The sequence below is a fragment of the Cololabis saira genome, chromosome 18 (genome assembly GCF_033807715.1).
Source record: "Cololabis saira isolate AMF1-May2022 chromosome 18, fColSai1.1, whole genome shotgun sequence".
NCBI lineage: Eukaryota > Metazoa > Chordata > Actinopteri > Beloniformes > Belonidae > Cololabis > Cololabis saira.
The window spans coordinates 10240783-10253793 of NC_084604.1; the positions used below are offsets into that span (position 1 = coordinate 10240783).

Below are 13011 nucleotides of genomic sequence, written 5' to 3' on the forward strand. Positions count from 1 at the left end.
TGATTTAAAGAATCAAGTTAAACTTTGATGGAGTCTGACATTTAAATCATGCAGCTAAGTTACCGAATCCTCGCAGGACTTCAGTTTCAAGAGTTCTGCTCGACGGTTGTTATTCACTGCTGGAGAATTTTTATAAATACAGGTCAGACAAAAGAATAAAAAGCCGATGCGGATCCACCCCAATCATCTGTCCACTGATAAAACCTTCGCTTGAGGGGTGTGAAGCTGGGGTGAGACATTAAAATTTATAGGATGGAGTCTTGCAGAGGATGTCCATTAGTCTTTTATCTGAAACAGAATGAATTCTGATTCATATAATGAAGAGGAGAGGGGGTCACTGACCCCAGACTGAGGAGAATAAATGAAAAACTAGCACACATTTATACTGAATAAATCTGTTCTTTCACAATATCACAGTTTCACAATGCTCGTTTGGTGTTTATTGACAAATGTGGTAAGTTTTTAGAAAGAAAAATGGGTACTTTTAATGGCACTCACAATAAAATCTCATGTATGTGAACTACAAAGATGAACTGATTTGTTTTCCAGTTATACTGGAAGCAGATTAACAGGAAAAAAAGGTTCAAAATAGCATGATTTCAGAATAAACCTGTGTGTCTGCATGTGTTGTAGATGTCAACTGGGATGACAATACTTACAGTTCAGAGATCCACCTGAACAATACATTATTTATTTTTGTGACATCAGGACTGAGACTACGAGTTTCAAAACACACCGAGAAAATAAGTCACCCTGATTTCGTGTTAACACCAGCATCCAATAAAGCTGGAGCCACTGAGTATCTTTGACTTCAGAGTTAAACTATTAGTAGTTACGAAACTGAATGAAAGTTTTACCCTCTCTCGTTAAAAACATCCTAAAGTTTTCTTGTTCGGTGTGAAAGGGGCAGCAGTGACAGTAGGCCAATGTAATACGAGTCATTTTCCAATACTTGTGTTTCCATCTACTTACTAGGGGCAGCCTGCTCCTTCTCCGTGGGCTCCTCCTCCGTCTTCTGAGGCGGGCCCTTGATCTTGTAGAGCAAAGCCAGGAGACGACCTTTTATCGAAGTGTCCTGCTCTTCCTCCGACTCCTCCACTGGAATTCCTGCAAAGTCAAAACACATTCTGTCCATTTTAAGGTCTCAAAGGTTTAAATTTGTACCCACATTTGAAATAATAATGCACTGTCACAAAATTATACAGAGTGAATGCAAATTTGTTGAAAGAACGGGATCTATTGAGCAGCTGGACGGTACCGCAGTGCAGTCGTAGCTCGTCGTGGAAAGAGTTGAGTTTCTCCTGGATCTCCTCGGGGCAGGGACAGTCCTCGCCTGCGCTGAAGTTCAACAGGATGTTGATCTGTCAACGGAGCAACAGAGAAGAGGATCAGCAAGGAATAAAAACAAAAGAAAAGAAAGAGAAGAGAGAAGAATGGGGAACAAATGAGAAAACAAGAGCAAGAGGTGGTGAAAGACTCAATTCTAGATCCTACAAATGTGCTGTTTTGGCTGTGGGTCAGGAGATAACTATAAAACACTAAATATATATATGAGATCCTTCCTCAGTCGGGTATTTCTGGCAGAACATTTTAATAAACCATTGGAGAGCCATGAAGTGATTGTGCACACACACCGCCTGCGCTGCTGCTCGCTCGGCGGGGGAGCTGCAGGCATGATTTTACAATCCAAGCGGAGTTCCAATATTTTGCTTGACAGTTTGAAAATATATTTAAAAAAAAACATACTGTCTCGCTCTTTAAAAAGCTTTGCGTGTCCAAGAACGCTACCGAGCACAAACTGCTACTTCACAGCTATCGAGCAGAAGGAAATAGATGGAGAGGCGTTTTCCTGTCTGTCCTTGAAACACGGTGGAAAACAAATTGCTGTTAAATAGAACCTAATATCAGCTCTTACAGCGATGCGCTAACCTGCACAAAAAAAGCAATTCAGCCGAAGACAAAGCACTGCTCAGGTCTGTGAATACACAAAAAGATTAAAACAAATCACCTTTGCAGTGTGCTAAGAGCACCAGCTCCGACTGGATTTTCTGCTAGAAAATCCACTTGGTATTAAAACCCAATACTCTTTGCCAACATATCAACAAGAACTGGGACTTTTATTGAATTTTCTACAATATAAGGACTAAACTAGGAATCAAAATGCATTTGACAAAGCATTTAACATCTCATCATCGTGTACTAGTTGCCCATCTCATAAGTACACTGTAAAAAAGGATTAAAGGCCAGTTGGATTCACTTCCATCATGAAGAACTTTGAGGGACTGATGGTGGAGCTAATAAACATCTCCGTCACCTATATACCGGATATAGGCCGGATCTATGAAGGATGCCATTGTCACAACTCTCCACTTAGCATTCAGCCACCTGGCCGAGTGCTGAGCAGAGAATACTTTCTCCCACAGTGGGAACCATGTGGGAAGGCTTCTCATCGATTTTAAGAGCCTCATTCCACACAATCATCCCGAACATACTGATCAGGGAGCTGTCTGACCTTGGCCTCTCCCCTCACATTCATAAGTGAATTAAAGACTTTCTAACAGTTCGCCTCCCCAGCCTGTCAAGTTGAGACACATCTCTCCACCATCCTCAGCCTCGGCATCATCACAAGGCTGGGTGCCCGGCCCACTGCTCATCTCTGAGATGTGCAGAAGCCAGGTCCAGACCCCGGCGACAACAATCTGACTTTGAAACATTCTTGCAGCAAAGATCTTTGCTGGGTTGACACCTCAAGTAGGACGCAATCAACAGAAATATAAGGCTGAAGGTGCGACATGTTTGGGTGGCTCCACAGATGGGGTTCACGTACAAAACACCATAGAAATACGACTGGATGGATGTCACCCGTGAGAATTTCTCTCCTACCTCTGTGGTTTGAGAGAAGTGTGCATGGAAAATATTGTGCATGATATAATAAAGCTTGTATTAACATTCACTGGTTTTCTTATGGTGCACCAGATAAATGAACACACAGATCTTTCATAAGTGTTCATTTGTTGTCATTTCTTCCTGAAAAAGATTGCAATTGTAAATTTTAAGCTTGGACTTTTATTTATTAATGTCCTTATTCACATTTTGTTCTTCGTGTAATATCGTGTAAACTATGTACAACTTCCTCTGTGGTGAGTGTCTTTTTTTCGTGCTAGACTTGTGGCGCTCCATCAGCAGCTCTCCTTAGTTCATTTGATTTGGTATTTTGGTATTTATGGTAGAAAACTTTCTGATTCTAATATTGAAGACTGGCTCTTCAATAGAGCCATGGACCCTACGCCCCGAAGATAAACCAAACTGAAAAAAAAATGAAAAAAAACGTTGAGTTTCTGTGAAAGGAATCAATTTATGGAACAATCTGAATAAAGAAAACAAAGAATCCAAATCAAACATTACATTCAAAAGAACAATTAAAGCCTGTGTGTTAAGTAAATATAATGAAATATGTTAGTTAAGTTTGATTGACATACCCATAGACGGCGATCATTTTATTTTATTTTAGTTTTTTATTTACTTAGTTGTTGTTTTTTTTTTATTTTTAATGTATGTTATTTGTGAATTTATTTCTTGGAAAAAGGGGCAGAATAGATAAGATTCTTCTACTTTTGCTCCCTTTTCATTCACAATTTATGAACATTTGTATTTGTATTTGTATTGAATTGTTTGTTTTTATTTTTTTAATGAAATAAAGAATAAAATTAAATTAAATGAAAAACTGAAGAGAAAAAAAAAAAACATTTCTAGTGACATGATGCTGTTACCTTAAACAAGCAGAAAAAGCAGGATTGTTTGAAGGTGGTACCGTAGGCTACATTACACATGACCGCAGTAAACAAAGATGTTAGGAGGTCGTTAGGAGTTACTTTGAGCTGGTGTGTTGGGATTCATTGATTAGGTCAGCTGGTATCGGTGGTATTGATCATGAATGTTCTGCGTCAGCTGCTTGTTCTAATCTGAAAACATCAAACTTCAGTCGGGGTGAAAATCACAAGTTACATCACAATATTAGATGAATTAACTTAATGATGAGTTGGGGTTTGTCTGTATCGATAGTAGACGTTATCACTTGTTGATGGGACAACATCACAGTACCTAACACATCATATCACACACATCATTTTAGAACATGTTTGTATGCAAGCCTACACTGAATAGTGGGGAAAGCTCTGTACTTTATATTTTGAGTTTGTTTGTTTTTTATTCTGTCTTTGTTTTTATTATCTTATTCTGCTTTTATGGTGATATGGATCCCCTTGGGTCTGAAATAAAGATTTAATAATAATAATATCCCTTTTTTATTTCTAGGCGAAACTTGACAGTAAAATGAAAAACTAAATTCCTTTAATAAAAGCACCATTGCCACTTGATAACATGTATTGATGAGAGTTAAAGACTTGACATCTGATATTTATTTTTATTTTGTATCATTTTCAGTGCTATTGGATTGTTCATTAAATCGATATATTCATAATCTGCTCTCTTGTACAAAAAAAACACTTCAAGTCTTTGTAAATGCTTTTGGTTCCATCACTGCCTTCAGATGTGCACATTTTAAACCAAATATTGTTTTGTTTTTTCATAAAATGTTGTACTTTCCTACAGTAAGCTCAACTATGAGTCCACAGCCTTCCACAAAGCTGATTTATAAACCCGAAGCTAAAGGAAGATCTAACAATTTGTAGTTTTTAACTGTCGTTTTTAAATGTTTGTAGTTTTTAAATGTCAGCTCTCCAGCACAGGAAACTCATTTGTGTTGAATTCAGCTTCACAAACAAATCTCTGATTATTTTTTTCATTGCAAAAGTGATCCTTGTGAGGTTTTATAAAGCGTAAAAGAAGAAAACATCCCAGAGCTTAATTTACATCTCAACCCCAGTATAAACAGCGTCATGTTTTTGCTGAAGGTGACCCGGTGGGCTTGGCGGCCGCTCCTACCTGCTCCTGCGGAGGTGACCGGAACTCCTTGGTCTTTTTGGCGGTGACGGCCGCAGACATGTTGAGAGCCAGCATCAGCTCGTTGTAGCGGAACTTCTGGTTGTACTGCAGCTTGGAAACAAAGTTGTCGGAGAAGGAAACGATGGATTCGATGCGGTGCCGGAGTTCACAGTCGCAGAAGTAATGCAGAAGCTCACACATCTGAAAAGGAGAGAAAGGTTTTATTTATGTCAGTAATTACATGTCAAACATGAAATATTACACTGAAGCAACACCATCATCCAGGTGTTAAAAGTGCATCTTTTTGTTACCGATAGACACATTAGCAATAAGCTGAGTCTCACTCACTCACTCACTCACTCACTCACTCACTCACTCACTCACTCACTCACTCACTCACTCACTCACTCACTCACTCACTCACTCACTCACTCACTCACTCACTCACTCACTCACTCACTCACTCACTCACTCACTCACTCACTCACTCACTCACTCACTCACTCACTCACTCATAAAAGAGAAATGCTGGCAAATGAGTAATTGGTGTACCAAATCGATAAAGCCAAAAGAGATGGGCATATTGTGAATTTAATTAAAACCCTGACAGAGATATTTATGGGCTTAGTTTCATACAATAATTTTCAATCATCAGCCTAACTCATTGTCATGAAATGTGTGCACGTGAATATGTGTTTATGATGCTTTTCATCACCTGGCGTTTGACAGATTCAGGCAGCGACTTCTCCAGCAGTCCTTTTGACGGTGGTTTGCTTTCCTTGGTTTCCTCTTCTCCCGCCTCCACGGCCTTCTCTTCATTTCTGCTCACCTCCTCTTTCTCTGCTGCCACGGCAACCTCATCGCCCTTCGCTTCCTCACCCTCCTGGGACTCCCCAAACACGTTGGGATCAATCAGGAGGAGGATCAGCCTCACCTCTTCGCTCGTCAGGACTCCCATTATCAGCAGTGTTGCAATAAGCTTGAGGATGGGAACGAACTGATACTCCAAACTCCCCCCGACTGGGTCTCGGATGTGGGAGCCTCCGCCCTGCACAGCCTCGGTGAGCATGCTGATGGCCTTCTCTTTCAGGATGCCTAGCGGGATCTGGGGGCTGTGGAGGTACTGGTGACGTTTGGTGTTGATGATGCTGACGGGTGAGAAGTTGACTCGAGTTTTCAGGGAGGTGCTCAAGCCCACGCCAGGCAACGAATGCTGCTTGGACTCATCCGGGAACAGCTTGATGGTGCGCGTCTCCTCTGTTACGGGGATAATGAACTCGTTGTTCATCATTAAGCGGCCCTCTTTCGCCGTCTCAAGGTGGATGCTGCAAATAAGAAGAATTATTTGAATGCATATACATTCACCTGGAAATTAAAGTTCAATACTAACATTTTATGAATCAGGTCTTAAAATGAAGCAAAATTTCCAACACAAGATTTGTCCTTATTCAGTAAATGTAACAAAAACTAAGCCAAAATGCAGAATTTGTGAAAAACTGAACACAATTCCTGCTTCTAAAAGAATTAAAAGAGTAAGTAGGATCTATATATTGCTACGGTAATTATATTCAAGGGATTTAAAAAAAAAAACACATGAGATGAAGTCTTCTGAGGACCGGACATTGCAGTTTCACCTTCAGTTCAGACGGTGCAATGCTCAGCAAAAAAATAAATAAATAAAAAAACGCTTCTCACACTCCACGTCCTTGTGCAGACTGTCAATCATTCAAGTCCCTGTAATCCTAACACATATTGAACTTTCCACATGTCGAATAGAAGAGAAGTAGTGAGAGGGGAAACACCTTCACAAAACAAGACGTCCATTTGCTTTCTACTACAACTTTTTATTTTATTTTATTTATCTTATTTAGAGGGTTTTACTAACACTTTTTGGGATTATTTAGACTCCACAGCCCTCGGTTGGCAGGTTTAATGTTTCTGTTAAACAAAGACAAAGTACATCACCATTGAAATGGACACGATGAGCAACCCTCCCCTCTCATGATAGCAATCTACAAGACTTGTGTAACAGCGTCCTTTGGACAAGGGACCTGGAGATGTTTGACTACTAATTCATGTGACCATATTTGTTAAAACCAAACAGCACATCAGCACTAACACCTCATACCAACCCGTAAATCACGGTGGTGGAGCGTGACGATGCAGCCACTGAACTGAACATGATTTCCTGTGTTGGCTTAAGTGCTCTTGTGGCAACTATAGGACGTTCTGTCTGACAGGCTGGTACTGTAACATCCATAAAGCCATAAAATACTTATAGCCATATAGAAAATAATTACTAGTTTTCACTGTATGGAAAGTTTGCTGCTTTAAGTGGTTCCAGAGGCTGCTGAATCATGGGCCTTACCAGTTAAGGCTTCATCACTTTAGATAACTTTTTGTAAAATAAACCATCAGAAAGAGTAATATGTCATTTTTCGTTTGAGGTTGCATACCCAATTTTTAAATGTGGTGAAGACCAGATGATACTTTTTTTTTATTACGTTTCGATTTGTAAAACTTGAGCATTAACAGAAAGATTTTTTACATGACTGCATCTATCAACAGATTCCGGCAGTTCCGTCTTCTATATCTAGGTTTACAAAAATAAACTTTGCAGTGTAAATGTGCTTTTAGTAAGATTTCTACAGCATCATTACTCAACATGCCCATTAATGTAATTACAAGTTTATGGGAAGTAAACAGGGTTGTTCATCAATGCAGGTGATTCAGCATTTAAGAGACTCTCCTTCTCCTGCAGCTCTAACATCTGAAATAAAACAACTTCCATATAAATAATTCATTCTATGATCACAAAAAGGAGGCATACAGTTGTCTGTTAACAATCTAATACAGGACTGTCTCAGAAAATTAGAATATTGTGATAAAGTTCTGTTATTTTGTAATGCAATTTAAAAAACAAAAATGTCATACATTCTGGATTCATTACAAATCAACTGAAATATTGCAAGCCTTTTATTATATTAATATTGCTGATTATGGCTTACAGTTTAAGATTAAGATTCCCAGAATATTCAATTTTTTTGAGATAGGATATTTGAGTTTTCTTAAGCTGTAAGCCATGATCAGCAATATTAAAATAATAAAAGGCTTGCAATATTTCAGTTGATTTGTAATGAATCCAGAATGTACAGTATGACATTTTTGCATTACAGAAAATAAAGGACTTTATCACAATATTCTAATTTTCTGAGACAGTCCTGTATGAATAAGGAATGATGTAAATCAAAATATATAGTGAAGAAAAGGTTTCAGTCATATAGTACAAAGCTAGCATTGCAAACACAGCAAAGGTGCATTATGATGATTTATTGTGTTTGTTCACCGCGCCTTCACTCTAGCAGGTAACGGCACTAGAGTACAAATACAACCAACCCTCTTGTTGTTTTTTATTTCTTCCTTGACAAAGCTGTTTAATTTGGACACTTTTCAATCCAAATCAAGCTGATCAATAAGTATGTAAACAAACCTGATGAGGACGTCATAGAAGCCTTCTCTCAGCATACCAGACAGGTACTGGTTATCGATGGTGTAGAGAAGCTGCGACTGGTCCAAGTGGCTGCAGAGCGCATGACTGACACGGGTGTTTCCGAGAGCACAGAGGGCGCAGTACAGCTTTAGAGTGTGGTGGTGGAACTTCCTCAGGTCCTCGTGCTCCGATAGCTCCAGGATGTCCAGACATCTGCAGGAGAGACCATCTTAAGTAGCAGCAAAATGCAGCATTGTTATGTACAGGGACACTTGTGTTGCTGCCTGGGAAATCCTTGATGTGAGCTCAGTACCGTCGTCATCAATGTCCCTTTTAATTACTGCACAGCAAGGAATTAAAGAGCAATCAAAGCAATTGCAGACACTGAAAGCAAAAATAAATTGCATCTGACCAGAGCAGACAGCAACAGAGTGCCGTCCCACTGCCCCTCGTCTTTGTGCTTTGTTTTTTTTTTTCTTCAGTGTTTGAGGGAACAATGAGACACTCGCAGACTAAAGGGTGTCTTTCATAATGCCAACACGCCTGCTCGTAAGAAAGATGGGACAGAAGACACCCCTTCTATTGTTTTTCTTGCTAAAAGCTTTACCAGAAGCATATTTTTGCTCTCCTTAAGCAACCTTTATGGGCCTGGAGCATTCCTCTGTGATCAAAATATAAGATGTGATATTATACAAGTGTGTCTGTCCTACGTTATCCAAGTGCACACATAAAAATGATACGTACATGTTTTAATAGTGGAGGAGCCAGTCATGGGCTGCAGGTGACAGTTTGTTTTTCTAATATCCGGTGGTTTCAACTCACCTGTTCTCCTCTGGTATGTGCACAGCCATAATCTGCAGCGGCTCTAGACACTGGACCACCCAGCCGTGCCTTTCACTGACGCGAGCCACCTCCACGCTGAGGAAGGTGTTGGGCATCCGGCTCCAAAGCACAGCCACGATGGTCTGCACGTCCAGCCGCGGCGGGCACTGCGGCACTGGGTTCCTCTGCTCACTTTGGAATATGGCCGACGACAGCGGCATGGCGTCCTAAGGCCAGATGGAGACAGGCGGAAGTATAACATGACTTTCCTGTTGATATGCTTCCTTCACATTTTCACACAACTTCATTTCAGTAAGATTTGAGGATCTTCAGGGATCCTTGAGAAAGCTTTAATTTTATTATTACATTAATAGTTAATTAGGGCCCGAGCACTGACAGTGCAAAGGCCCTATTGTATCTGTAGGAATTGTTCTTGTTTTTCGTCCGACGAAATGAGGGCCTTTTTGCCCCCCTAAACGTGCCCCAAAAGTCAACAAATTTTGCACGCTAGCCAGGCCTGGCGAAAAATGTGATATTTAATGGTTTGCATTAATGGGCGTGGCCTAATGGCTCAATGGCTCAACAGTTTTCTAGGTTTCTCAACCTAGAAAACTTCGTGCCTCAAGCCCCACAATACGGTTTGACGAACATGCACGAAAATCGGTACACACCTGTATCATGTCGCAACTGAAAGAAAAGTCTCTTGGCGCCATGGCCGAAACCGAACAGAAAGTCGGCCATTTTGAATTAATCGTGTAATTTTGGCGCAATGTATGCCATTTCTTCGGTCGTTAATGCGGCCCGAACCGTAACGTGCACCCAGATGTGTTATACATCAAAATGTGCGTCTCCATCCTGCGACGATGGGCATTACCAGAGGTGGACAGAGTACTCGACCCCAGTACTTGAGTAAGAGTACAAATACTACTGGTCAAAATTTACTCCGTTACAAGTAAAAGTAGCTCAGTCAAAATATTACTTGAGTAAGAGTAGAAAAGTACTTGCTTTTAAAAGGTACTTAAGTATCCAAAAGTAAATGCTTTTAAATTTACTTTAAGTAAAAGTAAGAGTAAGAGTAAATTTCCACATTTTCCACATCAGTAAATTACTATATTTTTTATAAATTAATTTAAGGATCTTTCTCTCTTGTTTCTGAGAATTAACTCTTTTAAACAAGCTGTTGAGTTGTTGAAAGCAGAGAGGTAGTTCTGCTTCGGCAAACACAATAAACATTTGAAAATAAATGTCTGTGGTTTGTCTGTGCTCTCGTTTTTTACTCGGTCGAACTCAAACATTGAGTTAAGATACGGCAAAGGATTTTGTGAAAGTCCCTGCTCCGAGTCCGGCTCATTATCAGACTCAGACGACTCAGCGGATTGTCTTTCTTCTCCTGACGCAGGCGTAGCCATTGTAGCGGTTCTGTCTTGACAAACGCAGGCTACTTTGGCGGTATCGTTTTGAGGAGGCTTGACGTATTTCCGCTTTACGTACATCCCAGTGGAGAGCGTGCACTGTGATAGGTCTCCTCCTTTGACAAAAACAGCTTGTGTCCAATAGGATTTTAGGGAAGAAGAAAAAAGAGCAGACCTGAAAGTAACGAGTACTTTTCAGCCTTCCTAGAAATTTACTCGAGTAAAAGTAAAAATATTTGTCTTGGAAATGTATTCAAGTAAGAGTAATAAGTACCAAAGAAATCTAATACTCATGGGTATGTACTGGATATGTACTTAAGTACAGTACTCAAGTAAATTTACTCCGTTACTGTCCACCACTGGGCATTACTTTTCTCAGTCAAAAGCGTTACAGTGGCGACGATAGACGCAAAAAAGCGCACCCACCCTTCTTCTGATTGGTTGATATGTGATAGTTCCTATATTCTGCAGTAACTTTTGAATGGTTTGGCATAAAGACTCGTAGGTGGTGTCTTCGGACATGGTTTTGAGTCCTTGACCATAATTGGTGCAAATTAGCCCCGCCCCTTCTTCTGATTGGTCGATATTTGATAGTTCCTATTTTCTGCTATAACTTTTCATTGGTTTGATATAGAGAGTTGTGGGTGGTGTCATCGGACTTAGTTTAAGTCCTTGACTTTTATTGGTGAAAATTGCACGTGCGAGGGCCCGTTCATCGCTGCTTGCAGCTTTAATTTCCAATTGAAATTAGAAGAAAAACAGACCTTGATCTTGACAAATTCAAACTGGAAGAGGTTTGCGCTGGTGGGGGCTGCAAACACTGCTGGGAAGAGTTTGGTATTTGGCTCCACCTGAAATTAGAGAGGAACCAATTATCCAGAGAACCTATCAAACTCAATTCTATCTACATCTATATAATATTCACAACAATTTAAAATGAATTCAAAATAAAACGATAAGAAGATGTAAAATATGCACAGAATTGAAGTATCTATGAAAGCTGGATCAGATGGTGTCGGACCTGATAGCTGTTTGACATTGTTTAAAAAGACCATCACTCTCTTTTTGAAATCAAAGTGCAATAAGTATTATTTCAAGTACTGATGCTATTGCTCCCACTTAGATGAACGTGGGGAAAATGGGAAAGCTGAGCACAGATGGAGAAATACAAATTTCCAAGTTCATTATGATATTTACAAAGAAAATAATTTCAGTCTTACAATTTACAACTGAAGAAATGCAAGTACTTCGTACTTCTCTGACATGGGCACCAAAAACAGTAATAATGCCCGGACCTTATTTTCTGCAGTTGACAGGCTGACAAACCCTCCTGTGTCACTGGCAACTGAACTTCAGTCCACCGTAGCCTGCAATGACTTTGCCAAAATCTTCACAGTCAAAATCCAAAATATTAAACAAGTAGTTGGTACATCAGCAGCAGGTTCAGGATATGTGCAGTATCCACCAAAAACCGGTTCAAACATGACACAGTTTCATCCCCTTAAAAACAAAGACCAGAACATCTTGCATCAGCTGAAATCCTCTTGCTGTTTAGACTTCCTGTCAACATCTTTTATTTTTATAAAAAAGGTCTCAAAGATTTTGGTGTCAGACCTGTTATAGACTGTAAACTAGTCTTTAATGCCAGCTGTGTTCCCAGAGCCTATAAAAACAGCCTCTGCTGAAAAACGACAAGGTTGACAAGACACAAATAAACAACAACAGGCTGATCTGATATCTATAATTTTTAAGTAAGATCATTGAAAAAGAGTGTTTTGTCACCAACAACTAAATAACTTTTTAACACAAAACAACTGCTATGATGTCTTCCACTCAGGTTTTAGACAACACCACAGCACTGAGACTGTGGGACTGTTTAATGACATATGCCTGAATACAGACAAAAATGTCAGCCTTAGTTGTACTGGATCTCAGTGCTGCGTTTGACACAGTTGACCACATTATATCACTCAAACGACTGGGGGACTGGGTGGGTCTTTCTGGAACTGTATTAAACTGGTTTCACATGTACTTAGAGAACAGATAGTACTTTGTGCCAATACTTTCCATCATAGAAGACAAGAATTACATGTGGAGTTTTTTATTTATTTTTATTTAACCAGAAAGTTCCTTGAGATTAAAATCTCTTTTTCGAGGGAGACCTGGCCAAGATAGCACACCATTACAGAGTTGTAACATTGAAATGCACAAGGCCAAGACCTGATCTACTTTTGAAGTCTGCCGGAGTGGATATGTATGCAAAGGGCCAGGGTTTGGTTGCACATTCCCAGATAACAGTAGCAGCAGCAAAATAACACTCTTCAGTTTCCCAGTACATGTGTT

General features: G+C 39.9%; 1 protein-coding gene across 5 annotated transcripts in view; it reads right to left on the reverse strand.

The window, feature by feature from the left end:
* ryr3 (ryanodine receptor 3) overlaps positions 1-13011 on the reverse strand; it is a 146672-nt gene that overhangs the window by 54516 nt on the left and 79145 nt on the right. For all 5 annotated transcript variants that reach the window (XM_061746271.1, XM_061746272.1, XM_061746268.1 and 2 more), the window contains 7 exons: positions 11433-11519; positions 9257-9483; positions 8435-8647; positions 5660-6269; positions 4945-5145; positions 1259-1361; positions 973-1107 (listed from right to left, as the gene is read on the reverse strand). In XM_061746271.1, the coding sequence (XP_061602255.1) occupies positions 973-1107; positions 1259-1361; positions 4945-5145; positions 5660-6269; positions 8435-8647; positions 9257-9483; positions 11433-11519 (1576 nt within the window). The remainder of the gene's footprint in view (positions 1-972; positions 1108-1258; positions 1362-4944; positions 5146-5659; positions 6270-8434; positions 8648-9256; positions 9484-11432; positions 11520-13011) is intronic.